The 25,099-nt window shown below is 54.8% G+C and overlaps 1 protein-coding gene across 1 annotated transcript in view; it reads right to left on the reverse strand.

Moving 5' to 3' along the window:
- JPH2 (junctophilin 2) overlaps positions 1–23,563 on the reverse strand; it is a 34,263-nt gene extending 10,700 nt beyond the window's left edge. The window contains exons 1-2 of the mRNA XM_030010326.2: positions 22,771–23,563; positions 14,481–15,264 (exon numbers count right to left, since the gene is read on the reverse strand). Coding sequence (XP_029866186.1) covers positions 14,481–15,264; positions 22,771–23,149 — 1,163 coding nt within the window. The 5' untranslated portion in view covers positions 23,150–23,563. The remainder of the gene's footprint in view (positions 1–14,480; positions 15,265–22,770) is intronic.
- Positions 23,564–25,099: the final 1,536 nt, after the last annotated feature.

Below are 25,099 nucleotides of genomic sequence, written 5' to 3' on the forward strand. Positions count from 1 at the left end.
TCCCGCTCCACTGGAGCCATGATTCACCTCCCTGCCCACACTCACACATTATCTCCCCGCTTTCTCTGCAGGCTGAGCTGCCTAGGATTGCTGTCATTCTTGGTCTTTTTATCCAAAATTATTACAACTCCTGAAAAAAAACTAGAAACAAGACACGATGAGGCAGAAAACAGCAATTTTAAGCTGCTGCTCACAAGCAGGAGGTCTGAGGCAGCTCTGAACAGAGAAAGCACCTCCTTTTTTGGTAGCATATAATCAGCGTGATTAATTCCACTATAATCTGGCAGGGGCCAAGGGGGATGTTTCTGTGCTCTCCGTGCCTGGGGGATCAGAGAGCGCTGGGCGTGCTGGGCGTGGGGCACACAGCCTGCCCGGCGCCAGTCCCGGGAAGAAGCTTGCAAAGTGAGGATCCAGCTCTTCACCTCAGCAAGACGCGCTCCGACCCCTGGCTTTGTCCTGCTGCTCTCAGAGGATGGGATTCACCATACAGAGATAAAATCCTCCCTTTCAGCCGCTCACCGAGCCAAGCAGAGGCTATCCCGGCCACTTTCCAGCCAGATAATCAGCCAGCTGGCCCCAGCTGGGGCAGCAGCAGGCAGCTCCTGGGAAGCGGACGGATGCTTTCCTAAAGGTGATTTCCAAAAAAGTCTGGAAGTGGACTGGATGAAGGGTCTGCTCCCTCCACTAGTAAGGACAGAGCCACTCATGCCGATGTGTTACCAAATGGGTGCAGATGCCTCCCGCATGCTCAACTCTCCCCCAGCATCTGGGGCAAATGCAAGGGAACAGCCTGGGGGTGGTGGAGGTGACAAGGCAGCTCCCAGTTACGCTCTTCTCCTGCTGGAGATTACCTTTCCTCCAGAGAAGCTACTGGATGCTATCTGGGTGCTGTGTGGGGCTTGAGTACTGCAATTCCTGCGGGTAAAGAGATGGCGAGGCCAGGAAGACCCCAATCTGGGTTGCAGAGGCTGCGGTGAGGATGCTGTGGGTGGTGGGGAGTTGAGCTGGCTGGGCTGAGCCATTGCTGTGAGCCACCGTGGCCGCAAGGCTACCAAGGCTCTACAGCGAGCCCTCCCGAGCAGAGGGGCGTGAGGCCAGGGAGGCCATGGGACAGCTCCCGAGCTCCACGCATAGAGCTGTGACAGCAGAGTGGCACGACTTTGGGATGCCCCCCTGCCCCGGGGATGTGAGCTGCATGGCAGCTCTGCCCGGCTGCCTCGCTCTGCGGGACACACGCGACCTCTGCTCCTGTCCCCCTGCTTGCAAAGTCATCCAGAGTGTTTGATTTGGGGGACTAAGATCAACACAGCTGCAGCTTCAAATCTGGCAGCTCCGGCACACCACGTTGGCCCTGCCGGCATCCCGGGGAGGCTGTGGCACAAGGCAGAGAGCGCTGCTCTACCCCAGCCACCAGCCTGGCCCCGGCAGGCATGCTGATGCGCTGCACTGGGTCCCTCCGTCGCTGAGATCATTTAGTACAGCAGCAACGAGGTGATGAACATGTGATGAACATCTGGCTTACGGAGACACAGCATCGTGTTTTAAGTAAATCTCCCCCGGCTGTGCCGCGCATCCCTGCAGCATGAAGGGAAGGCACCGCTGCTCGCAGCCCTCCAAAAAGCTGCACTGAGGGTTTAGGAACACAGTAACAAAGCACAGCCTGGAGGAAAGGGCCCAGCCATAACAATAACATCTAACTTGCCTGGAGTATTTCTGAATTTATTATTTGTCCACATGGCTGGCAGTGCCTGGGAGCTCAACGCAGAGAAAAACTTGGCCCCAACTGCAAAGCAGGAGACAAATACCAGCTGCCTTGGGAGAGCCCAGCACACACAACCCACAGCACAAAAGCCTCTCCCAGCCCATAGCCCAGGGTCTGCCAGGCACAGTAGTTAAAAAAAAAAAAAGCTCAGGCAGGTTTGAGGGAAGCAGGAAGGTGATCTTCAAACCTTAGACATGAAACTTAATATAAGAGGAAAAACTTCTTCCAAGGTTAAGATCTGCTCAGAAAACAGAAACAGCTTTTGCAAAAAGGAAAATGCTGGCCTTTTATTATATGCACATAAATTTGATACTTTTCATGCAGCCCTTGAATCAGGGCCACACTTTTTTATTTACTGCTGGTTGTGCTGTCAGCTCCCAGCGCCTCTGCAGAAAGCAGCCCACGCAAAAACCATCAGAGGAGAAAGTCTGGAGATGGAGGGGGTCAGGGTGAAACTGAAACAGAGGCCCATGGATTTTATAGCACCCAGCAGCAGAATTCAAAAGCCCCTTTTCAAGGCAGTGCTGGAAAATGAGCCACGAACATCAAACACAACCAACTGGGGGCAATAAACACAAAGAGGGGACTTTACAAACCAACGCTGGTGCTCCCTGTCCGAAGCAAGACACTACCGTCCAGGATGAGCGCTTCCCAGTTTCACCCTGAGCCATCTCCCCAGGCAGCGCTGTTAAAAATAGCTCCAGTGAATTCTTTGCAAGGAGGAGCAGCAGCCCTGTGCCGAGCCGAGGGGAGGTATGTGGGCAATGCCTGCTGCCCCCATCCCAGCCTCGCTGCCGCTGCCTGCCGGCAGCACCGGCTGGGTCACGGCGGCTGCTCCAGGGCTGCCCCGGACAGGGAAGCTGCACACCCCAGCTAGACGGGTGGGAGAGGGAGGGTTAAATGCATCTGCTGTTTTATTTGCTCCTCTGGCATGGCTCTAATACTCTAATAGTTTTTGTACTAGCGCAGGACAGAGCACCACCCCTGTCCTTCCTGGCCATCTCCCAGAAACACTGCCTGAATCATTCCTCTGACGGCTACTAAAATCCCCTGTGGATACACGAGCCACAGCTGAGCACCGTGCTAACAGGTGAGACCCAAAGCCAAGCCAGCATGCCCATCTCTTTGGACAGTTTATGCGGTTTTGCACATCCACATTGGATTAGACTGTAAATGAGATTGGAATTAGCAGAGAATACTGCAAATACCAGACGGGGCTGGGGCGCCTGCAGGTGCAGCGATGACCTTGGGGCTAGAAATAGAGGAAGAGCTTAGCTCTCTGCCCAAGCTATTGCACATTTGCTTATTAAGGGAAAGACAGACCTGTCCAGCACCGTCCTTCCTTCTCTGGGATCTCCCTCCTCCCACTGATTCGGCAAACCCTGACCAAGGACCAGCTGAACACCTTTTTCTTGCCATTCTTGATGTCATGAGCTGCCAAAAAGGCCATTAAGCAAATATAATTCATCAGTCAGCTCTAGTAAGGGGGACTTCTGCTGAACTCCTCTCTCCTGGAAACTGGCTTTTCCACCCCCAGGCAAATCCCTGCTCCAGCATCCAGCAGAAATCATTTGGCCTTCTGAAGAAACTTAAGTTACGGTTTGTCTTGGCAGGAATGTTTGCAGCACTCAGAAGGGATAGAGGGAAAGCTGCAGAAATGCTTTTGCTGATGACAACATGGTCCCTTCTGGATTCACATTGCGAAGGGCAAGACACGCAGACCTGACCAACACAGACCTCTGTCGGGGGTTGGACTAGATAACCTTTAAAGGTCCCTTCCAACCCAAACCATTCTATGATTCTATGACCTGACCTGGACAGACACTTTCCGGCTTCTCCGTTTTCCACACTGTCTTTAGACTTGTGTCACCTCTATAGTTGGAGCATCCCTTTCTTCCTGCTCAGTCCCAATCCATCTCCTTTGTGCCTCTCCCTCTGCCTCCATGTGCATGCAGATACCAGCAAATCTCTGCTACTCCTATTTGCCTGTAACCAGCCCATGGGACTGAATATCCCTTTTCAGTCCATTTCTCATGCCACTTTCCCAGCCCACAGTCAAACCCATCTGTGTGTCCCAGTCCATGGGCGTCCTGTCCTGAGAGCCAGCTGTACTTTTCGCCCTCCTTTTGGTCTTTTTGCCCCGTCGTTCATGTGCACGTACCCACTCAATTTAGACTTTGACATCACTGGGGTGCATGAGTCTTTGCTGGTTTCTATTATGGACTCTACACCTGCAAGGTGTGATCTAAATTGTGAATTAAGCATACATCAACACAAACTGCCTCCTAAAGGAAACACCTCCATATCACTGTAAAAGAAATCCCAAATGAGAAGCCATCCTGACCTTGCAGAGCAGGTCTGCCCTCCAGCCTCCCTTCCCTTGCAGCCAGCTCATGAGATGTCCCAGGCTTTTCACTCATGGTACCAGCACTTACACAGAAGTGGTGGCACTCTGTACATGCCCAGGCTATTTAGCTGGATAAATCAGACCTTTTCTCCTTTCTTCCACAGAAAGGGCATGAACAGACCATTCAGCCAGGAGAAAAGCATCCTTTTCTGTGCCATGCTTCAGGAGCACAGGCCTGGCAGAGCTCCCTGCCACCTAATGAGCTCAGCAAGCATTAGCCTTTATGATTACTTGGTGAATTTTTAAAATACCGAAATGTTATCCTCAGCTCTAAATAGCTCAGAGCCACTTGCATCTTTCACCAAGGGATACTTCCCCTTGGAACAGTTAAAGTGATATTAATCTTACAGCAGACATATCTGCAGCTGTCTTCAATAAGACGACAACCTACGCACCCCGGCCCTGCGTACGGGAGATTTGCTCAATTAATCTCTGCTACCGTGACTGCCCCACAAGCCGAGTGGGACCGGGTGGGCAGCTAGCCGTCAGGGCTCAGTCGTGGCAGCCCGCATGGGAGCCCATGGGCTGCGACGAGCCGGCAGGACTGGCATAGACCACAGCTGCTGTTTCCCCCGCAGCCCTTGGATGCCAGCCGGCAGCTGCCCGGAGCCGGCTCTAAATGGAGCAGTGCAAGCCAGAGCCTGCCGGCTCAAAGGACTGCCGGACACCGGTGTGGCAGCACGGCCACGGGGCCACTGCATTGGCCCCAGACAGGCTGGACGGGCAGCTCCCTGCCCTGCTGGAGCCCATCCTGCCAGCACAGCCAGGCTGGGAGCAGCTCGTGAGAGCATCCACAGAGATAGCTTTGGGGAAAAAAAGGGGAGATTTCCAGCTGCCAGCTGGACTCCCTCCTCCTCCCCCTGGTTTTCAGGTCCGCTCTTTTCTGTGCTGCCCTGAGTGCAGATCAAGCGGAGCTCAGAGGGCCAAGTCTCCCGGAGCAGCACAGCCTTGGGACTATGTACAAACGCCACTGATTTGTTCCAACTTCCACCACACCATTACCAAAGGGGCTCAGCTAATGCTCTGGGGACCCTTATTTAATTACCTACCACTGCAAGATCAAAGCAGAGGGGTTATCCCACTAGTAAGTGCATCAAAACATCTTTACAGCACATATGTAATCAGGGTCTTCCAGCCTTTCGTCCCCCATGTGCTCCTGCCTCCCTGCCTATACCTGCACTGAGCGGGCAGGGGCTGCTGCCTGCCCTGCCCGGAAGAATGAATTCCCACTTCCAAGAAAACACCAGGGCTGTAGCAGTCATTTGTTTCAAGGGAGCACAGCCTGACTCAGGAGCAACTGCCCAGCCCCAAGCTTTGCCAAACGGACAGCATCCACAAGCCAAGTGTGTTTTACCCAATTGCCAGCTCTGCCAGCACTAAAATGGGTCAGAAAGCGTGTGTTTTCTCTCCAAGACTGTTGTTTTTTTCAGCGAAAAGTTTTAGCAACTTCTAACTCAAATGTTTTTCGGATTTCAGCAATCCAAACCAAAAGAGTGAGGAAGTGCAGTATCTGTTTTGTGGGGTTTTTTTCCCCAGTCAAAAAATAAAAACAGGATTTTTTTAAATTTTTTTTTTTTTTGAAATGAAAGCAGGCAGATTTCTTAAAATATTGCATTTGGTCAGAAGCCCAATTATTCATCAGTTTTAAGGCAGAAGCCTTTTTCTCTCAACCCTCTACATCTCTTGAGTTGACATTCACAGATCTGAGGTCCAGGAGAAACAAGAGAGGGAGCAGGGAGCTGCAAGGGCTGCCAGCCCACTGCCCAGGCTGCAACACCCACGTCCTCTGCACCTGCGCCCAAGGCTGCTTAGGGCACCCAGGTGGATGGGACACCAGGTCCCTCCTGGCGCTCGCTGAAGGCTCAGCAGGCCTCGCAGGAGCAAAATGACAAAAACTTGGGCTCAGAAAGCCAAAGAGCTCTGGCTCGGCACCAGGCTAAGCTGAAAAAAACTCACCTCTTCCAGGAGGAAGGAGGGTTTCTGTATCTCAAGCTTTATATTTAAATTGGACATTTTACTTAAATATTTTTTCTTTTTCAAGATAAGCCTATTTCACATTCCACTGAACTGACGATAACCTCTGAGCAAAGCCTGGCTGAATCAGATGATTTTAAAGCCCAGCTCCCTGCTGGCTGATTTCAAGCATTTGGATGGGAGTCAAAGCCTTCCTGCTCCACGCGGCAGCAGATCAATTGAACAAGAAGCTACCATTTTCCACAGTCGTTTTTGCAGATTAAAGTCACACTTCATTTTTCCCTTTCTGTGTTTGTAAGCTGTTGAGATAAGGATTTCCCACAAGGTCAGAATGAACAGCCCATTAATTCCACTTTCCCTGCCTGACCGGCTATCTGAGTCATACCCATCCCTGGGGCTGACGTTGTGCCATCCCGACTCTGCTCCTCTTGAGGGGATCCCTGCAAGCCACAGCCCCACTTGCTTCGACCCCAAAGACCCGGGAAGCCCTGGAGAAAGCAGTTTGCTGCCCAACAGATGCTTTCTCCTTGGAGCTACTGAAAGTGCATGCTCCCTCTTACCCTAATAGGGCATGAAAGTGCCTAAGGAAATTCACGCGAGGCTGGTGGAAAACAGATAAAGCCTTGCGCACCCTCCTCTAGAGTCAAAACGCATCAGCATAACAAGCACAGTGGGCCAAAAATGTGTCAGTGCTGGAGCCACAGCCAGCCTGGGCTGGAGATGAGGCCAGTCTGGGAAAGGGATGAAAAAAGGGGTGAAGACATCACGCCATCACTCATTTCACTGCACCAAACCCCTCCAGCCCGCAAAGCCCTGCACACGGTGGGGACACATCATGGGGATCCTGCAGCTGGGGCAGGTGTCTGATCCTGGCACTGGACCCTAACCCTGGGGCTCGCTGTCCCCATGGCCATGCAGGGCCAGGAACGGAGAGGGGCTCACCCGAACCCGGCAGCCTGCTCCCTGCCCGGCTCCAGCGGCCAGGACAGCAAGGGTAAGCTAGAAGGAGGGGTGAGCCCAAGGGCCTTTTGGGGTCGGATGAGGGTCAAGCAGCAATTTGAAACAGCAATACCTCTACAGAGCTGGAGACTGGTGCTCTGGGGCAGCAAAACCACAAAGACCCAGCCCAACCAAGCCCAAACCAGCCCTGCTCAGTCCCGATCACGAGGCTGTAAAGACAAAGCCCTGGCTCTGGGACAGGAGCTGGGTGTCCCCATCTCCAAGACGCGAGTGACACGAAGTGCCCGAGCTCCCAATCCAGGGCATGGGGAGGCTCGTGTGGAAGTATTGCTCCTAACCAAACCATGCGCGGTGACAACACAACACCGTGGCACAAGGCAGTCAGGGGCATTCTTGCTCCAAGAGCTTTGAGAGAAACCCAACCTGAAGTGGTCCTGGCCATGGTGGCACAGGCCAGGCAGGTTTCCCTTCGTCATCTCCACGGATGGTTATCCTGGACACTGACCTCAGTTTGTGCTAAGCCATGTGGAGGAGGTCATGCCTGCTCGGGAGCTGCAAGGGGAAAAGGTCTTTATTCAGCTGGTTTCATGGGAAGGAGTGAGTACTGCTGGCACTAGTGCTGTACAGAAAGTGGGAGAGTCCCAGCCCCGGGCTTCAGTTGGTGCAGAAATACATGCCAGCGACTGGGTTTCTATTAACCAAGGGTGAATGAAACAAGATTATCCTCTTTATAAACACACTGAGCTCTGTGAGAAATGTCTTTGCTGGGAGAGCAGGACCGAGGAGCGTCCCCTCACCGCTGTGTCCTGGCACCCAGCTATGGCAGGAGCCGCACGGCTGCCCTCATTTCTCCCTGCCTACATGCACACTGGCTCTCTCTGAGCCCTGCTTGTGGAAGCACCGAGATGCTTATATGCACTACGGTGTGCCTACACCTTGCTCGGCATGAGCTGCCCCCTGCACCCCACAGGGAATCTGGGGGGGGGATTTTAATGAAGCCAGGGTAGTCCTGTCTCCCCCTTCACCTGCACCCACCTATGTTTTAAGGCCCCTGAGAGGTCAGGCTGCAGCACCTTTGGTGTCTGATCGTACAGCTGCAGAAATGCTGCTCCCAAACCCTGTGTCTCTCCCTGGCAGCTCCCACTCAGAGGCAAATCGCAGCCAATAAACCACCCAGGGCCAGGGCAAGCTCTGTCCATCTCCTGCCTGCTGCTGCCTCCTCTTACACACCCATCCATCACACGGAGGTGTGCAGTCCTGGAGCAAAGAGATCGCGAAGCTGGGACAGCAGAGGAGGATCAGCTGCTCTCCCAAGCGGGAAGCCCACCTGGCAGGGACTGCCTTGAACCACTGCTGCTGCCTGCTCTTGTGGGGTGGCCATGAGCATCCTGCCCTCTGGCCTCAGACCCAAAGGTCTGGGACCACCCACACCTCTGGCTTTTTAAAAGCCCGAGGAAGCAGAAGGCAAAGGATATTTTAAAAAATCCTAAAACTCTTTCAGAGCAAACTCCCAAGTCTGAGCACGGGGGTCCAACAGACCTGAAAATCCCAGGCGTGAGCTGGGATTTTCAGGAAAATCCCAGGCCCGATCTGGCCTCAGGGAAGCTGACCTGCGCCACCAGCCCCAGGACGGCCGAGGCCACCATGGCCACCGGACCAGCCCAGCTCTGCCCTGAACACACACCACGGCTCACCAAAGAGGTGCATTGGGAAGACATCGCTTTGGTTGCCCACCTTCCCCACCAGCAGCATAAACCCCTGAGAGCGCTGGGGACGAGGGCAGGAGCTCGCCGGGGCAGAGCCGTGCCAAATAAAGCACCTTATCGGTGGAAGCGCGCGGCCGAGCTCCAGCGGCGTGGGCTGCCACGGGCCTCGGCTCTCAGCTGTCGTGCTCGGGCAGCGCTGATAAATCCCTGCTCTGCCTGCCCTTATTTAGTCAGGAGGCTCTGCTGACTCCAGCGATTTCAGGACGTCATTTGCACCACACACCCGCGTTCCCCGAAGAGACGCTCGCTGCTGCCTGGCCACGCAGGCTGGAATCGCTGAGCGCAGGGAGACGGCGGCAGCGCTGCCGGGAATGTGGCCGGGCAGGGGAGGTTAGAAAGCGATACGGGAGCCGTCAAGCACTCTTGTTATTTGAAGGGAGAGCTAAGACGTGCTCCAAAGACATGGGTATGGACAGAAAAACAACTTAAGCTTCAAAACCAGGCAACAGCTCACACTATGAATGATGTCCATGTGTTGCTGCTGGGGAAGCCGCACTGATGCGATTTCCGATGCCAAGCTCTCACCGCAGTTCTAGAGTGCTTTAATGCAGCCCAGGCTCAGTGTCATGAGTAAACCCTACATTAACAGGAATTAAAGCCTAACATTTCAGAATGCAGTTTAGAAAGTCTTACAGGTATCTAGCCAAGCAGCCGTATTGCAGGACCTCTATAGATATTACATTACAACCAAAAATAAATTCAAAACTAATTCATTCATTCAATATTCATTTTTAGTTGTACTCTCCAGGCATAAAAAACTCCAGCTGCACAGGGGCTTCAGGGCCAGCATCTGAAGACAAACAGGTGAAGCACAGCAGCCATTACTGCCCCTTGTCCCTTGCTTTCCTATTGATCCAGTGACATCTGGCAGATATATCTGAGGTTTTGCTAACAGGACATATGCCTGTCAAACGATCTCGGAGTGTGGCCAGACCTGTGCCTTGCAGAACACACGGCCAAGTCCCCCCATTGATTTTGGTCCAAGTCACTGGGAAGCACAACCCCGTGCAGAGGCAGACCACGACAGTTGTTGCAGTGGGATGGAGGTGGGATTTGCAGTATTTACGCTCATTTTGTCCCCCAGAAGCACCAGTGAGAAAGAAATCCCCTGTATGAGCTGCCCGGCTACTGAACACACAGCTTTCAAAAAAAATCAAAGGTTCCCCCTGCAACCGGTCTTGCACTTCCTCTTGCTTTTTATTTTATTTTAATCTATTCTGAAGAGATGAAAGCTGACCACTTCAACGCTCCTTCTCCCTGCTTTCAGTAGGACCATCCTCCCCACGTGACAGGCAAGCACATACTGCACAGGCATCACCCCTGGGAGCTGCTGCTCCCCAAGCACCCAGGGGTGCAGAGCACCCTGTTTGGCACCAAACCACATGCCCAGAAAACTCCAGGGCAGCTGTTACACACCTCAGACTGGCTTTTAACTGGCTCGCTCGTGGCTTGGTGGTGGCTGTGCCCTCCTCGCTGGGGCTGGTGGGGGACAGACCTGCTGGCTGGTCCTCGAGCCGTCTTGTCTACTTAAGCACTGGGGAGATGATGTCCCAGCTGCGATCCCAGGACCTCAATGCCTTTCCCACCCACCCCAATATTTTTTCAAAGAAGCCCCGAGATGGGACAGACGGTGGGAAAGGGGGAGGGTGGAGGGACACGGTAGGTGCCTTCACCTGAAACCACGAGAACAGCCACATCCCAGCTCTGACAGGAATCCCTTGGGATCACAGCAAGGCAAGTCCCAGGGCACCAGCAGTCCAGGGCATGGCTAACAGACATCATATGGTGCATGTTAAGCCCCAGGTCCACCTGTGGTTACCCTTGGGCAGGAGTAAAGCCATCTCCACTGGCTGCTGCAGAGCCTGTGCTTCAGGACGACTTCTCCCGAGTGACGCAGTCTGGGTGAGGATTCATCATACTTTAACTTCCATTAGCTCCACCCTATTAGCTGATCCCCAGCGCTGTCAGTAGATGTGCCCCGGGGTTTCTGCCCGACGTCTGAGCAGCACTGAGGGGCTTTGCCTGGGGTGAGGGGGCAGCTGGCGGAGCGGAGATGGGCTGTTCAGGACAGCGTGGCCCCATGCCAAATGATTTTCACTAAAATAATGAAAAAAGAATAATAAAAAAAAAAAATCGCCCTTCCCTCAGCTGGCGGCGAGGTGATGCCAGCTCTGTCCTCAGCCTCTTGCACAACAGGGAAAGCAGCTGGATTGCCGAGCCAGGAGGATTCAGGAGGGAGCCAAGGAGGCCAGGGCAGTGCTGCTTGGGCAAGACAGGCAGCGGGGCAGGCAATAGCTGGCACTGCCCATGGCGCTGGCTGGAATGCCCAAACCAAGCAGGCAGGTGGGGCAGGAGCTGCAAAGCAGCCCAGTGCCTCGGACACCCTCAGAGCAGAGTGTGGATCGAGGAAGGTTTGCTGACAGCAGCTGACCATCATCCCCCTGACCATCACTGCTCTCCCACCCGTCTCCGCAGGGCAGATCACAGGCAGGGCGCCCATCAATGCTGCCGGTAGCCGCCTGCCTGCGCACCGCCAGAGCTCAGGCACGTGCCTGGGATTCCTGTGGTGCAACTGGCCGAGGCAGCTTCCAGGCGTGGGCTTGTTTTCCTCAGGATTTCCATCCCTAAAGAGCCTTTTATGGTGCAAAAGAGTGAAATCTGGTCCTCCTGACATTTCAACCCCAGACAACAGAAGGCTGAATGTTACAGTAGGTTAGCTCTGCAAGGGGCTCCCCTGAGTGCCAGAAGCAAATGAAACTCAAACGTCCATATACAACAGCACAGGTATGTGGAGGTAGCTGGGCATCTGTGCAGCCTGGCTGCTTTGTCCTGCTAATTAGTTCCTAGCAATAATCTTACATATAGATATGTCACATCTTCCCCCAAAAAAGGATTCATGTAGCCTCGAATACATTTCTTTGGTAAGGTATACGCTGCCATCCGAGGAGAAATATAAATGCTCCACCTAGGAAATTCCACCTCGCAGTTATGAGCTTGGGCAGTGCTAATGACAGTACAGCCCTTTTGTAAACCTTAATAATTGATTTTCACAATCTGTCTGCAATTACTCTCTGTCCTGGGTGTGGAAACTGAGGCAAGGTTCAAGGCCAAAGAAAAAGTCAGTGGGAGAGCTGGCGTTTAACCTAAGGACCCTCTTGAGACAAAATTATCTATATTTACTCTCGACCCCAAAGCTGAGCTGAAAAGAGGAGGAAGGAGAGCAGCAGTCAGATTTTCAAAAGGCAGCAGGTAGAGAGAGTGGCTCTGCCCAGAGCAACATACGCCAGGAATAAACACTGATGGAAGTGGTGAATTACAGTTTACAAGACGCAGGAGCCTGAATTCTCCTTCTTGCAGCAGCTCCAGCTCAGCTGCAGGCAGTGCCGCAGGCACGGGATCAGGGGCATCACACTGCTGGGGAAAGCGGCATTCTCTTCCCCTGCCGCAACAGCCGCACTATCGCAGGGTCTGCTAGGGGAGGACTCCCTGGAGGAAAGCGGTTTTAACGTCTTATTTCCTCCAGCTCCAAGGTTTCCTTAATAGGAAATTATTCCCCAGCTGTGCTGGGGAGGGATGCAGTCCCCCATCAGGGCAGCAGGCGCATTCCAGCCCCTGATGGAAAACACTGCAGAGCCGCTTTTGATCCAAAGTGTAAATAGTGTATAATAAAAAGAGGCTTGTGTAAACCAGCTGAGCTCTTGGGAAGCAGCTTTTGCAGCTCCAGCCTCCTTATTTACGGGCGCGTACCACTGCGGCCACACACTTCTCCTGGGCACGGCAAAGCTGCTGTCGGGCCGAGCCTGCCCTGCTGGGAGGCTCCAGCAAGCCCCATGCTGCCCCAGCCTGTTATTTTTATCCCAGCTGGCCCTGAGTGGCATTTCACTTGCAATCCTGCCGGTTTCTCTCTGCTGGTCTCTGAGGCAACTGGGTTTTGCTAAAAAAACAATCACGTTCCCCGCAAAACTCTGGAGTAGAAATGGCTGCCGGGAGAGTAAAGCTGGGGTTTCTCGGAGGGGATGGATGGGGTTTGGGAACAGCCGCTCTCCCCACTGCTGTTATTTCCCATTTCTGCTTGCCAATGAAGTAACTGATAATTAAACAGCACTAAAAAAGGAGCAAGGGAGGATGGCCCAGAGTTGCAGCCACTGCCCAGCAGCTAAGCAAAGCCCTCGTGGGGCAAGGTTTTGATGGAAAGGCAAGGTGAAACCTCGAGGTCTGTCACAACCACGTTTTCCCGAGGAAGAGAGGAGGAGCAAAGGCTCTGCCCCTGCCTGACAATCTCTGGTGTCTGCCAGGCTGGCTCCGAGACTGGCAGGAATGCTGTGGGAGGAGGAACATGCTGCCGGCACAGCTCGGACACAGGCAGGGATGCGAGCAGGGGAAGGAGGTTTTCTCCTGCCCTTCCCAGGCAGACACTAGAGCTGCTCTTTCATCTCCTCCCTCCTCCATCCCAGGAGGGATGACGGAGCAATTAGCACTTTCCTTTCCCACTAATTTCTAACACAGCTAATTCTGAGCAGAGCCTACCTGTCTGGTCCCAACATGCCGGGCAGTGTAGGGGCAACGTGGTGCCCGGCGGTGCCTGCCTGTCTGTCAGTGCAAGGGACACCGGTGCAAGAGACTGCCTCGTGCTCGCAGCAGCCCCTCACACACCCCTGCGGCACGCATCCCCAGGCACGCTGCCACTCACTCGCTGCCGGCTGCCGCAGCCCTCTTCCCACCCCTGGGGTCTGGCCAGGACAAACTGGGGGGACAAAAGGGGTCAAACCCAGCTGAGCCCTCCCTGCTTCCTCCTTTCCCAGCATCCTAAAGCATCACGGGCTGCGGGATGTGGCTGTGTGCCGGGGGATCGGGCTCAGCCATCCAGCATGGACACAGTCATCTGCCCTGGCTCTGGCTGCTGCCCGCCTCGTGGCAGAAACGCTCACGCAAAACCTGGCCGAGGGCAGCTGGGTCCTGGGGGGCAGATGGGGCTCCCCATGGCAGCCCCCTCCTCTGTTTGTTACCCACCATAGGTCCTGCCTCCCAGTCCGCAGCATCCCAGCACAGCAGTGCTTGTCCCGCAGAGCCCATTACACTCAGCCGCTAAAATCAAGTGACGACCCTAACGCATCCCATAGACTCCCCACAGAGCCACACCGGGGGCTCTGGGGCCGAGCCGCACTCTGCTGCAGACCCAATTCGTCTGGGACGTCCCGCTATCTGCTCATGAGCCTGTTGGACTTACCATAGCCAAACCCCACTATTTCTCATCCTGCCCCGTCAATGACACCTCTGGCAGCCTGGCACAGTACCAGTGTACTCCCCATCCCACCAGTTCCTTGTCCCCGTCCCGCTGAGTGCCGGGGCCAGTGCCAGTTCCTGCTGGCCAGCAGCTCCCCCCGGACCAGGGCTGCAAGGGGACAGGAGAGGGAGTGAGAGGGAGGACAGGTCCTGAACACCCCTGGGCTGCCACAAGGGCCCTCGGTCCCACTCCACCAGTATTAAATAGAAATTGCAGCGAGCCACGTTGGACCCCACTGCCAGCCGTGCAGCATGGCTCCAGAGGGACACGTAGGATGGGGACCACGACCACCGTGGGGACCTGCGCATTGGAGCCCCAAGCACCTACCTGGACGCCGCAATCTCTGACTTCTGCCGGGCGATGGCTGCAGCCCTCTGAGCCCCCTCCACGCTCCTGTCCACCTTCTGCCGGATCTTGGCGCTCTTGAGGGGTATCACGCGCTTCTTCATGCCCTTGACGAGGACGTTGTGGCGGTACTTGCCCTCCTCCTTCTTGCCGTCGGGCAGCGTGGTGCAGCCGTAGCCATGCCGCAGGTTGTCCAGCCACTCGCCCTCATACTTCAGCCCGCTGGAGCGCTCGCTGACGCCGAAGCCGGCGCGCTTGTCGTTTTTCCACTCGCCCATGTAGGTCTCCGTGGTGGTGGCGTCGATGTCGGACTCGAAGGGGGGGTACTCCTCGCCTTCGGCGCCCTCGCCCAGGCTGACAGTGGAGGTGGCGTCGCTGGCGGCCGAGCTGATCCCGCTCTCGCTCTTGAGGAAGCTGACGCGGCTCTTCTGGCTGGCCAGGGACGACTTGGACTCAGACTTCTTCAGCTTCCCCAGCAAGGAGCCCCTGCGGAAGAGCCCCCCCTTCTTCGGCTTGCCGGCCTCCGCCTCCGCGTAGAGGCTGAGGGCAAAGCCCCCGCGGGTGATGGTGGGCGAGAGGGGCAGGCTCTCGGGGTTGGCCGCGGGGGAGTCCTGCTGGGGCAGGGTGCCGTTGCTGTGCTCGCTCCGCAGGGAGGAGAGGGAGGTGCGCAGCGGGGAGCGGACCACGGAGGCCATGCCGTAGGGCACGCTCTGCCGCACGCCGTAGCCGTGCCGCATGCCGTTGGTGAACTGGCCCTGATACGTGCCTGCGGGAGAGAAGAGGAATGGGGTGAAAAGGTAGCTCGCTCCTGGGTGGGCCAGCAGAGGAAGGTGGGCTGCAGGGTAGCGCTGCCCTAGAGCGGACGTACCCACCTTCCCTTGGAGAGGAGCCCCAACTCTGCTACTGCTCACCCACATGCAAAAGCAGCAGTCCCCAGGGAGTGGAGGGCAGAGGACACAAGCCCGAGAGCTGCTGCTGGCAGGTGACCACTCACTGGAAAGGGGCTGGGATGCCAGGGGACACTGGTGCAAACCCAAAGCCACTTAACGGACAGAGTCTGGATTTGCATCCAGAGCAGGCAGTGGGAGGCAGCCCTGTGGGGCTGGAGTTTGGGCTGTGCCAAGAGGGTGCCAGCAGCCCCAGCAGACACGCGAGCTGCGGTGGCACAGCTCTTCTTGGCTCAGTGACAGTCCCTTTCAGCCCGTTCTGCAGTTTGTCACTTGCAGGCTGCCTGTACCAGCTCTAGACCCCCTAGTCAGGCACCTGGCCGTAGGACGGGTTGCCCCGGTACCTGCAGCAGCATCTGCTTGGCCCTGACATACAGCTTCTCCGTGGTCCCAAGACCAAGGTTTGTGCCACACTGTGCAAAGCAAGAGATGGGTGAAAAAGGAAGAAGAGTGAAGCACCTGTGCGGGGTTCCTCCAGCTCTGCCCCAAAATCCACTGCTCTACCATGCTCCTCCAGACCCAGCTCAAGAGGGCACATGGTGTCATATGATGGGGGGACACAGAGAGGATTGTGCTCACCATGGCAGGGCAGCACCCGGGGTACAAGACCCTGCTAAGAGCCAGCAGGACCTTGGCAGAGACACCTTGAAGGACTGGGAAAAGCACGCTGCTCCTCTCCAGGTCTGCACGTTTGCAGGCTCCAGAAGAGCGAACTGGAGACCACCGCTCTGATTTTTCTCACCAGGATGTCAAGAGACTTAAATTAGTAGCATGGAAGCCCCCTGCAAGAAGAGCTCCTAGGAGGGGCAGGAGGGCTGGCAGGGCAGCCTTTGCCTACAGCACCCACACTCACATGCCAGCACAGCAGGCTGCGAGGGTCAGCGCATCCCCGCTGAGCCCTGTGGAATGGGACAGGATGGGATGAGCTCCCCAGCCCGGCTCTCCTCAGTCTGTACATGTGGTTGCCTCAGAAACCAGCAAACCACCCAAAACAAAAGCAGCACTCAGCTCTGCTCCTGGCATTACGGGACCTGGAATGGGCCACCTCACCCCAGATCAGCACCCTGCAGGGCAGAGGCTGCCAGCAGCCCCCCATCGCGGGGCACGGCTAGAGGGTGCTGGGGAAGCACAAACACCCTTGGAAAGGCCACCCCACTCCTTCACTCTCCCAGGCGCTGCTTCATGCAAGCGAAGGGTCAGCTGTTCTGGGGGCATTTTCACGGGCATCTGTCCTAAACGTGGTTTTCATTAAGCAGTGACCTACCAGGAGGCACCAAATTTGGGGAGAGCAAGCACTCCCAGGGTCCCGGGGAGACTCAGCAGGGCCAGGCTAAGACAGAAGGGGGTGACCTATCTTCAAGGCATTCATCTCCCCCCTCGGACGCTGTTACTGAGACCAGGGATGACCCTGCTCCCCAGGGAGCAAATCCAGTTCCTTCTTTGGAGATTGTGGGAGTGCATATTTTACAGTCTCCCAGGCCACTTCTGCAGCATAATCTCTCCTCCCAAGCTTCAGGTTTCGTTGAAATCCTCTTTGGACCTGCCTGTGGGGTGTTAACTTACAGCGCTGGGGGCCAGGAAAGACAAGAAGTGCCCGAGCGGGCAGCAGCTGCTGCCCCGGGGTGAGCCGCCCCCCGCCAGCTCCTGCCCACCCTGCGGCACACAGAACTTTGGGCTCCCTGCAACAGTTGGCCTCCCCTACTAAAAAAAGTAAGGGTTCAGGTAGTACAGAGCATCTGCGGGCTGTGGCCAGGCATGGGGAGCAGCCTGCCAGAGCAAGGGGCCATTGCCCAGTTTCTTAGCAGAGCCTGAAGCTCTGTTAGGAAAAATAAGATGGGCAGTGTGGATTAGGGGTCTGGGCATGAGCTGGGAGCCAAGGACCGTTGTTGGAGATGTCCAGATATCTGGGTGTGTTCCTCACTGTACTCCCAAATCCCTCTCTGCAAAATGGTGATGAGTCTTCCTAGCACAGAATGAAGTTATGGAGACCCCGTAGTGCCCCCACATCCCTCCCCACTGAGAGCCAGTGAAGTCGGTGCTCCATCCCCACCCGCCCAGCCAGCGAGCAGGGCTGACACACGATCGGGGTGACACTGGAGACCTCCTCCTAGGACAGGACAACCTCGCACATAACAGGCTGCAGCTGATAGTGCCGCCATGTTAACCCCCTGGAAGAGGAACTCTGGAAACGTCTCACAGGTTTAGGGGGCTTAGCTGCTCCTCGGGGGCCAGGTCAGAGCAGCCGCTGCCCTCCAGCAAGTCCCCATCCCCCTCTATCCCCCCAGGCAGCGCCGGGCCACCTGGATGGGAAAAGCCACTGTGGCACAGCGGATCTTCAGGGAGCAGAGACCGGGGTGCCACATCCTGGGGGCACACGTGCCTACCCTCAACACGAGGTTTCACATCAGCTCTTCAGGCCGGTCCTAGTTGCCTGGTTTCAGCCTGCACGGCACAAGCAACGTCATCCCTCTGGCACGTGGTGTGACCAAACCTGGCAACCCCACCTGGCTTAACAGAGGGCACCGACACACCATGCTGACCGCGGCTGCTCAACCAAGGCAGGGGTGAGCAGGCAGTGCCATGTCCCTGTCATGCTGCGATTCAGTGCCGGGCTGAGGCTTCATGCCAGGGCAGAGCCATAAACCACCTCTGGAGCAGAGCCAGAGGCTGCTGAGAGCAGCTGGAGGCACCGGCGGCCGTGCGTCGGGCCACGCAAGGCTTGAGCGGAGCCAAGCCCTGGCTCACCAACACGTCCCAGTGCAGCTGGTTCAAGAGAGAATGGGGTTGTGCAAACCCTCTCTGCACCGCACGCAGTCAGCAGGGCTGCACGTCCCTGAGACACTGCTACTCCCTGAATATCAAAGCAGCCTGGGCAAGGGGGGACAGGCAGGACACAAAGCCGCTAGCCAGGCAGCCATGCGCTCACACGCATCTGAAGTTCTGTAAAAAATTATTTACAAAGCAGTGGATGTGAAAAAAAAAATAAAAATCTCTATTTAGGATGAAAATGGGACAGAGCCCCGCTTCGCTGCCTTCCCAGCCCTGCCTGATTCACCAGGGCGGTGGGACAGAGCCACCTAACCTCATCAGGGTGCGATTACTGGGGGACAGGACCCCAATAATCCTTTATTGCCTGCATTTTTTCTTGTCGTAATGGCAAAACCCACTGGTTTCTCTGCGACCCCCAGGTACATGGTTCACCACCTCAGCCCGTCCCTGACCAAAGCAGGGGGGTGTCCCTGCCTGGCTATCTTCATAGGACGGGAAGCATTAAATTGTGGGATTGATGAAAACAGTACCACTGCAGCCTTCACCTCCAAACACACTGACTGGGTGGTAGCACCCTCCGTTTCGCCCTGGCAGCAGGACAGGACGGTGCCTGGCTGCATCAAAGGTGAAAGCTTCAGCTCCTGGTGCACACCCAGCCCAGCAACGAGAACCTGCTGTCAGCAGTGTCACATCTCCCCTTCCCAGCCTGCCTCAAGGCTCTAGTATAATTAGCGATGAATGTAAATAATACAACCAACCAGGTAAATAATGCAAACAACTCAAATCGTATCAGTGCCCTATGATCCTCTGCTGTTACCCAAATACTGTGATGACAGACGTGTTAGAAGAACTCAGTGTAAAAGGCCAGGGACATTCAATCAATGCACAGCACCACGTGCAAGACAGGCGAGCGAAAACCTAGTGCTTGTTTTTGGTGCCAACAGTACTATCTGATGGGTTCTGTTGGAAAAGAAAGGCAGAAAAAAAACCCAGAGAGGGGTAAAAAAATTCACAGCATTAATTCATCGGCCAAATTCAGCCATGCAGGAGCTTTGCTACAGAAGCAGCAGACACAAGCCAGCACCACCTCTGCTCGCCCAGAGCCCGTTCCTGCTTCCCCGGCTGCAGTCCCACGGATGCTGCTCCTTCTGTCCCAGCCTAGGCCCCTTCCCACCATGCTTTTTCTGCCCTGGGCACCCAAGGAGTTGATGCTGCTCCGTATCACCCCGTTTCATCTCTCCTGGTAAAGCACACTTCCCCTTTCTCGTGGTCTCGTGATCACTGAATGGTCTAATTGTTTCTGCACGAAGTTAAGCGACACCACTGTTTTCTCTTAGCACTGAGACCAAATCGCAGCGTCAAAAATAAGTTGGTTTTAGGCTGCTTCAATTGCAGTTGTGTTCCCCCCCTCCTAGATATATATAAACAGGTATTTGTATAGCAAAGCCTAGCTTTGGGCCCAGATCCTGCGTGTGCGGTACAATTCTGCATCAGCAGCGAGATTTTTTTCTGCAGTAAGACTTGACTGAGTCAAACACTCAGACTCAAAAGCACAAAAGTAACCAAAAAATGAGGCCTTTCTTAGAGCAGAGACAAAACCTACAGGTGGAAGCCAAATGACTGTTTACTCATAGCTTAGGTTGCAAAATGATGACTTCTTTCATGCTGTGCCTTCCACAACACCAATCACCACCCGCTTTAGCTAGCGCATCCTGCCCCTGTAAAGGGCTCCAAGCTCTTTGCTGGTGACAGCAGCAGACACACATGTATATTCAGCTTGGATACCCAAGGAAATATATCATAATGTTACTGTCTCTGCCCGGCCACACCAGGAGCTCTGAACCCCTTGGCTGATTTCAATCAATGTTAGAGAAGGCAAGTCCTTTAGGCCACCAGTCACCTGTAGTTTTCACAAAAATGGGCACTTGGTAGCCGAGAGAAAAAGCAAACAACCCATGCAGTGCCTAGGCTAAACCATACCATAAGTCCACTTCTTAATAGACACCAAAAATCTATACATGATTTCCAAAAGCTTCACTGCAGATTTGGACTTTATTTAGCCACCAGCCTTGGCCAGCCACAATATAAAATACAAGGTTGTCTGTGATTTGTAAGTGTATTTGAAAGTTTTTATGTGTGTGTGTATATATATAAAAAATATATATAAAAAGTTAATTTAAAGTCTAATTTAAAATATTAGAATCAGCTACATCTCCCTGAAACCCGCAGGCAGCTCAACCATGACCTAAAGCTTCTAACGACCTGGCAAGAGCTGCACGTTCCCAGAGCCCTCTTCCTCGCGTGGCGAGCTTCCAGGGACCTTGGGAATCACGTCCCCTACTCAAGGGACGGCAGATTTCCAAAGCCTTTCCAGATGTTTATCTTGGCAACCTCAAATTCAAATATTAACAGGTCCAATTAGCAGCCTGGCCACATCTGGACCTTGCAGATGGTTACCGTGCACAGGTGAGGAGAAAAAACAGGAGCCTGTCCTGCAAGTCAGCAAGATCATTCCACCCCTGTCCGACGCACGTGATGCTGGCTGGCGATCCCCACCTTGGCTTCGGATGCAGCTTTCTACACGTTGCCCTACGCTCAGAGAACCTCACGTCTTGAATGAACGGCTCAGACCAGCCAGGACGCGATGGCCCAACGCAAGGAGCAGCTGCCGGGCACCGGGGCGCAGCCCTTGTGCGCCAGGTCTGGCCGGGCCCTGGGGGGCTCAGCTCAGCGCTGCCCGGGGACGCTTTGGCAGGGCACATCTTCACGGATCAGGGCTAAACTGCCAACCTCGGGCGGCACCAGGGATCGCACAGGCGGCACGTTCTTGGGTGTGGGACAACACCCCGGGGAGCACTACGTTGACCGAAGCAGTATCTTACATATCCTTACGGGAGAAATTCTTGACTCATCTTTCTCGCTCTTCTATCCCAAGCTTTCAGTCCATGATCTAATCATATTCAAAATCCTACATCAAGTTTTGCCTCTCAAAATTCTGTACAACATTAACTTGAAATCCAGTCACCCTGCACTCTTAGAAGAAAATGCATTTTAGGAAGCAGCAAGGAAGCGGCCATGCAAATTCATAGGAGACCTTGACATCTCCAAAATTAAAGTCCCAATGGCAGCCGTTGCTGACAGTTACCTGATCGCTGCACGCTACTCACCAGAGCACACCTTACACGTAACGTACATATCTTACGACCACACGTGAAGTTTCTGCAGTGCACGAGTGCATGCATGTGCGTTAGCCTGAACTCTCGCTGCCACTGTGCAACCTGCACAGGTCAGCATTTAACTGCTCCACAGCCACAGGGCAGAGGGGGAAGAAAATTTGAGGAGCTGGAGGGACACATAAGTTAGTGTCTGTACCTACAACCTCCAAGGGCACAAAGAAAATGAGTCAACTTCAATACTATATTCCCAGGCTTAAAGTTAGCCACGTACCTAGGCAACTCATTGAGAAACATCTATGAAAAAGCATTACCCTGACAGCCAGTCTTGAATCAGTCCATTTTTCTAATGTCTATAAATCGGATGCTTTTCATTAGGAAAATTTATACCATTACTGTTATTTTTCTTTACAAACTAACTCCATTGCTTGTCCTAGATAAACACAGATGCAATTCTGATCCATATTTTGAAGTGTATTTCTTTCAAATCACCCTCTCTATTTAGCTATCCTAAATATGGCAGCCTGGAACATTACAGTACTGAAGAGCTACAGAATTACTTGCACAGAGATTCTTGCAATGTTTCTAACCCCAAAATTGCCACTAATGCAAGAACACAATTAGACTGAGCATTTACAGAGCACAACAAATATCTGACTATGCGGTGCACTTGTGTACTAGCAGGGGTTGAGAGCTTCTAAGTAATCAAATGGATTTATTTTAGGGAAAGGCGTGTGTGACTATGTAAACAGCTTAGATGAACTCAACCAAAACAGTTCAGCAAGGCAGACGTCCAGGCAGCCTGTCAGGGGCACGCAAGTGGCGTTTAATGCATAGGCAAAGTGTTCTACGATGCCGTGGGTGGCTTATATCTGACGTGAAAACATTCACAACTCGCTGCCCAGCAAGCGAGTGAACGGCTCGGTGCACTCGCACACCAGCGAGGCATTTCTGGTTTAGTTCAGTGATGAACAGCAATAACCAGTGCCTGGGGAACCAGGAGTCACAGACTACACAAATCAAGTTGGTTGGTGTTAACTATTGATATGGACGCTCGAGAGCAGCTCCCGAGGGAGGGATGGTGAGGGCAATGCTCCTGCTGCTCCTCCCTCGTGTCCGCAGACAGTGAGCTGCACACGCTGCACCCAACGGCAGGGACAGGGGACACACACGTATTTATGAGGCGGTTGCCCCCCAAGCCCTGCTTCTCAACTCAAGCACCCCAATGGTTCATTGTAGACCATCACGCCTGTCTGGACCTTGCTACTGGGGACACAGTAGCACAGGGATCGCACTTCGGCGGGCACAACACGCAGCCTCTGGATCGCGGGCTGGGCATCACGCCGTTCATCACCCTCTCAGCCCCTCTGGAGTCACCCTTACCTCCGTCAGCGTACGTCTCGGTGCCGTAGCCATCCTGCAGGCCGTTATTCCAGGTACCTTCGTACTTGGCTCCGCTGCTCATGCTCTGCCTCGCGCCATACCGTCCCTTAAAGCCATGGGTCCACTCGCCTCTGTAAACCCACCGTCCTTTGGTCTCGATTCCCAGGCCGTGCCTCTTGCCTTGGGACCAGTAGCCTTCGTAGGTGTTGCCGCTGGGCCACGTGTATACGCCCACCACTTCGAAGCCATAGTTCCAGGAGCCCGAGTACTCGCCCTGGCCCTTGGGGCCGGTGCAGATACCGTGCCCGTGGGCTTTGCCCCCTTCCCAGCCCCCGCAGTAGGCACCTCCATCATCGAAGTCGAACCTGCCGCCGCTCATGGTACCCTCCGGTGCCCCCTCAGCCGGGCAGCTCTCCCAGGGGCAGAGCTCCGGGGCGCGGCTGCCGCATCCCCGAAGGAGCCGGGCTGGGCGCCGGGAGCGGCGGCTCCTGCCTCGCCTCGCCCGGCCGAGGGGCCGGGGAACGGGAGGAAGGAGAAATTGGAGGGAGGGGAGAGGGGCGGGCCGGGCCCGAGCCGCCCCCCGCCCCGGCCCGGCCCCGGGAGGGGCAGCCGAGCCGCGCCGCTACCTGCCCCGCCGCCGCGCCCCCGCCGCGGGCATGGAGCCGAGCCCCGCGGCGGAGGAAGGGGGTCCCGAGCCGGCCGCGCTCCCCCGGCCCGGCCGCCGCCGCTGCCCTGCCCGGCCCGGCCCGCTCCGCTCTCCTCCCCCGCCGGGAGAAAGGTCAGCGCTGCCCTAACAAGGCCATCGGATCCCAGGAGCTGCTCCCAAAAATAACCCCCCGGAGCCCGGCCTCCGCCTCGGGGCCCTTTTATGAAGGAGGGAAGAGACACATCCCCCCCCCTCCCCGTCCCCCGCCCCGGGCAGGGATCCAGGCGGAGAAGATGGCTGGGAAAGTAAATGTCTGCTTAAAATAGAGCCTGGGAAGGGGGCGCGTCGCTCCCTCCACACCGGGCGCACCGGCAGCCGCTCGGGGAGGGCAGCCGTGCCCCGCTCCGCCGGACCCCCCCCCCCGGCAGGGATGGGCAGAGGCAGGCGGCAGGCAGCCGGGGGGAGCACACTGCGCCGTCCGACAGCCCCTCCAGGCGGGCTTGCTCGCAGCGGTCCTTAAGCGGGCAGGGTCAGAACAAGGAGTGGAAGTGCAGCCCTCACGCAGATTACAGCGTACATCCCGCTCACCTGAGGGCAGCGCAACTCGCCTCCCTGTCTGCTCCTGTGAATTTCCAGAGCTGCTTTAGGGTAGTGAAGAAAATTCACCAGTAGTCATTCCCTCCTCTCTCCCTAACAACAAACTCACCAAAATCTCCTTCTGTTTAACAGCTGGCACGTAATTTAGTCTATGTTTGGAAAAGAAAGGTGAGACCCTACCCCTGGCACAGTTGCAGACACATTAGTAGTGACAGTCCACCTTGCTTGTAACAATCCATGTCATCAAATACAGATGGTAGAGAGGACAAGGAATGAAACACCAGGTAACAGGCTAATCCAAGCCCTCCCTTCTTCCAGCCACAGCTGTCCCATCTCCTAAAGACATTGTCACAGCAAGACCATGAAGAGATGATCTTCCCCTCACTGACCACGAGCTGCTGAGAAGCTGCAAGACCCGTGGGGTGAGACCGTGCAGTCAGCAGGCTGTGCTCTGCCCTTCGAGATGAGCTCCTAAGACCCACACTGAGCTGTGGGGCAAAGCTGCCACAGACAACAGCAAGTTTCACACTCACATAACACAGCTCTACAACTTGGACAACCTCCCCATCAGTGTTTCTACAAAGAAGAGGCATAGAAAAAAAACATACAATATATAAATGCAAGAAAAGCTAAGTATGTATATGCAGCATATAAACTAGAACATAGCTGTAGGCACAGGTGAGAAGGACCAGCTGCCCACTATAAAGCTAATTACAAAAGGCCTCAGGTTTATTCAGCCACAGGAAGGAACAGGCACTTTGGTGAGGGATTTCAACACAACTCAGAAGTGCCACTTGGCAGAACTAGTCCTCTAAAAAAAAAAAAAAAAAAGAAAGCTTAAGTCAGATTTCAAAATTGGCTCAAGTTGGATTTTTTTTTTTAAAGCTAAGCTTTTAGACTACTCAGTCATGCTTTCAAGTTTCTTGCTGCATGATTAAGGGCTGGAAATTCGTATTTTCTCAAAGCAAAACCGGAGGTTTTTGTTTTCTGGGTAGACCAAAGCATCTTAAAACACCTTGTAGTAACTGAAGGGAAAGTGTCAAGGCAGCAGTTGCAGCTGCCCATGGTTTTCTATTTCATGGTGTT

The sequence above is a fragment of the Aquila chrysaetos genome, chromosome 3 (genome assembly GCF_900496995.4).
Source record: "Aquila chrysaetos chrysaetos chromosome 3, bAquChr1.4, whole genome shotgun sequence".
Lineage (NCBI taxonomy): Eukaryota > Metazoa > Chordata > Aves > Accipitriformes > Accipitridae > Aquila > Aquila chrysaetos.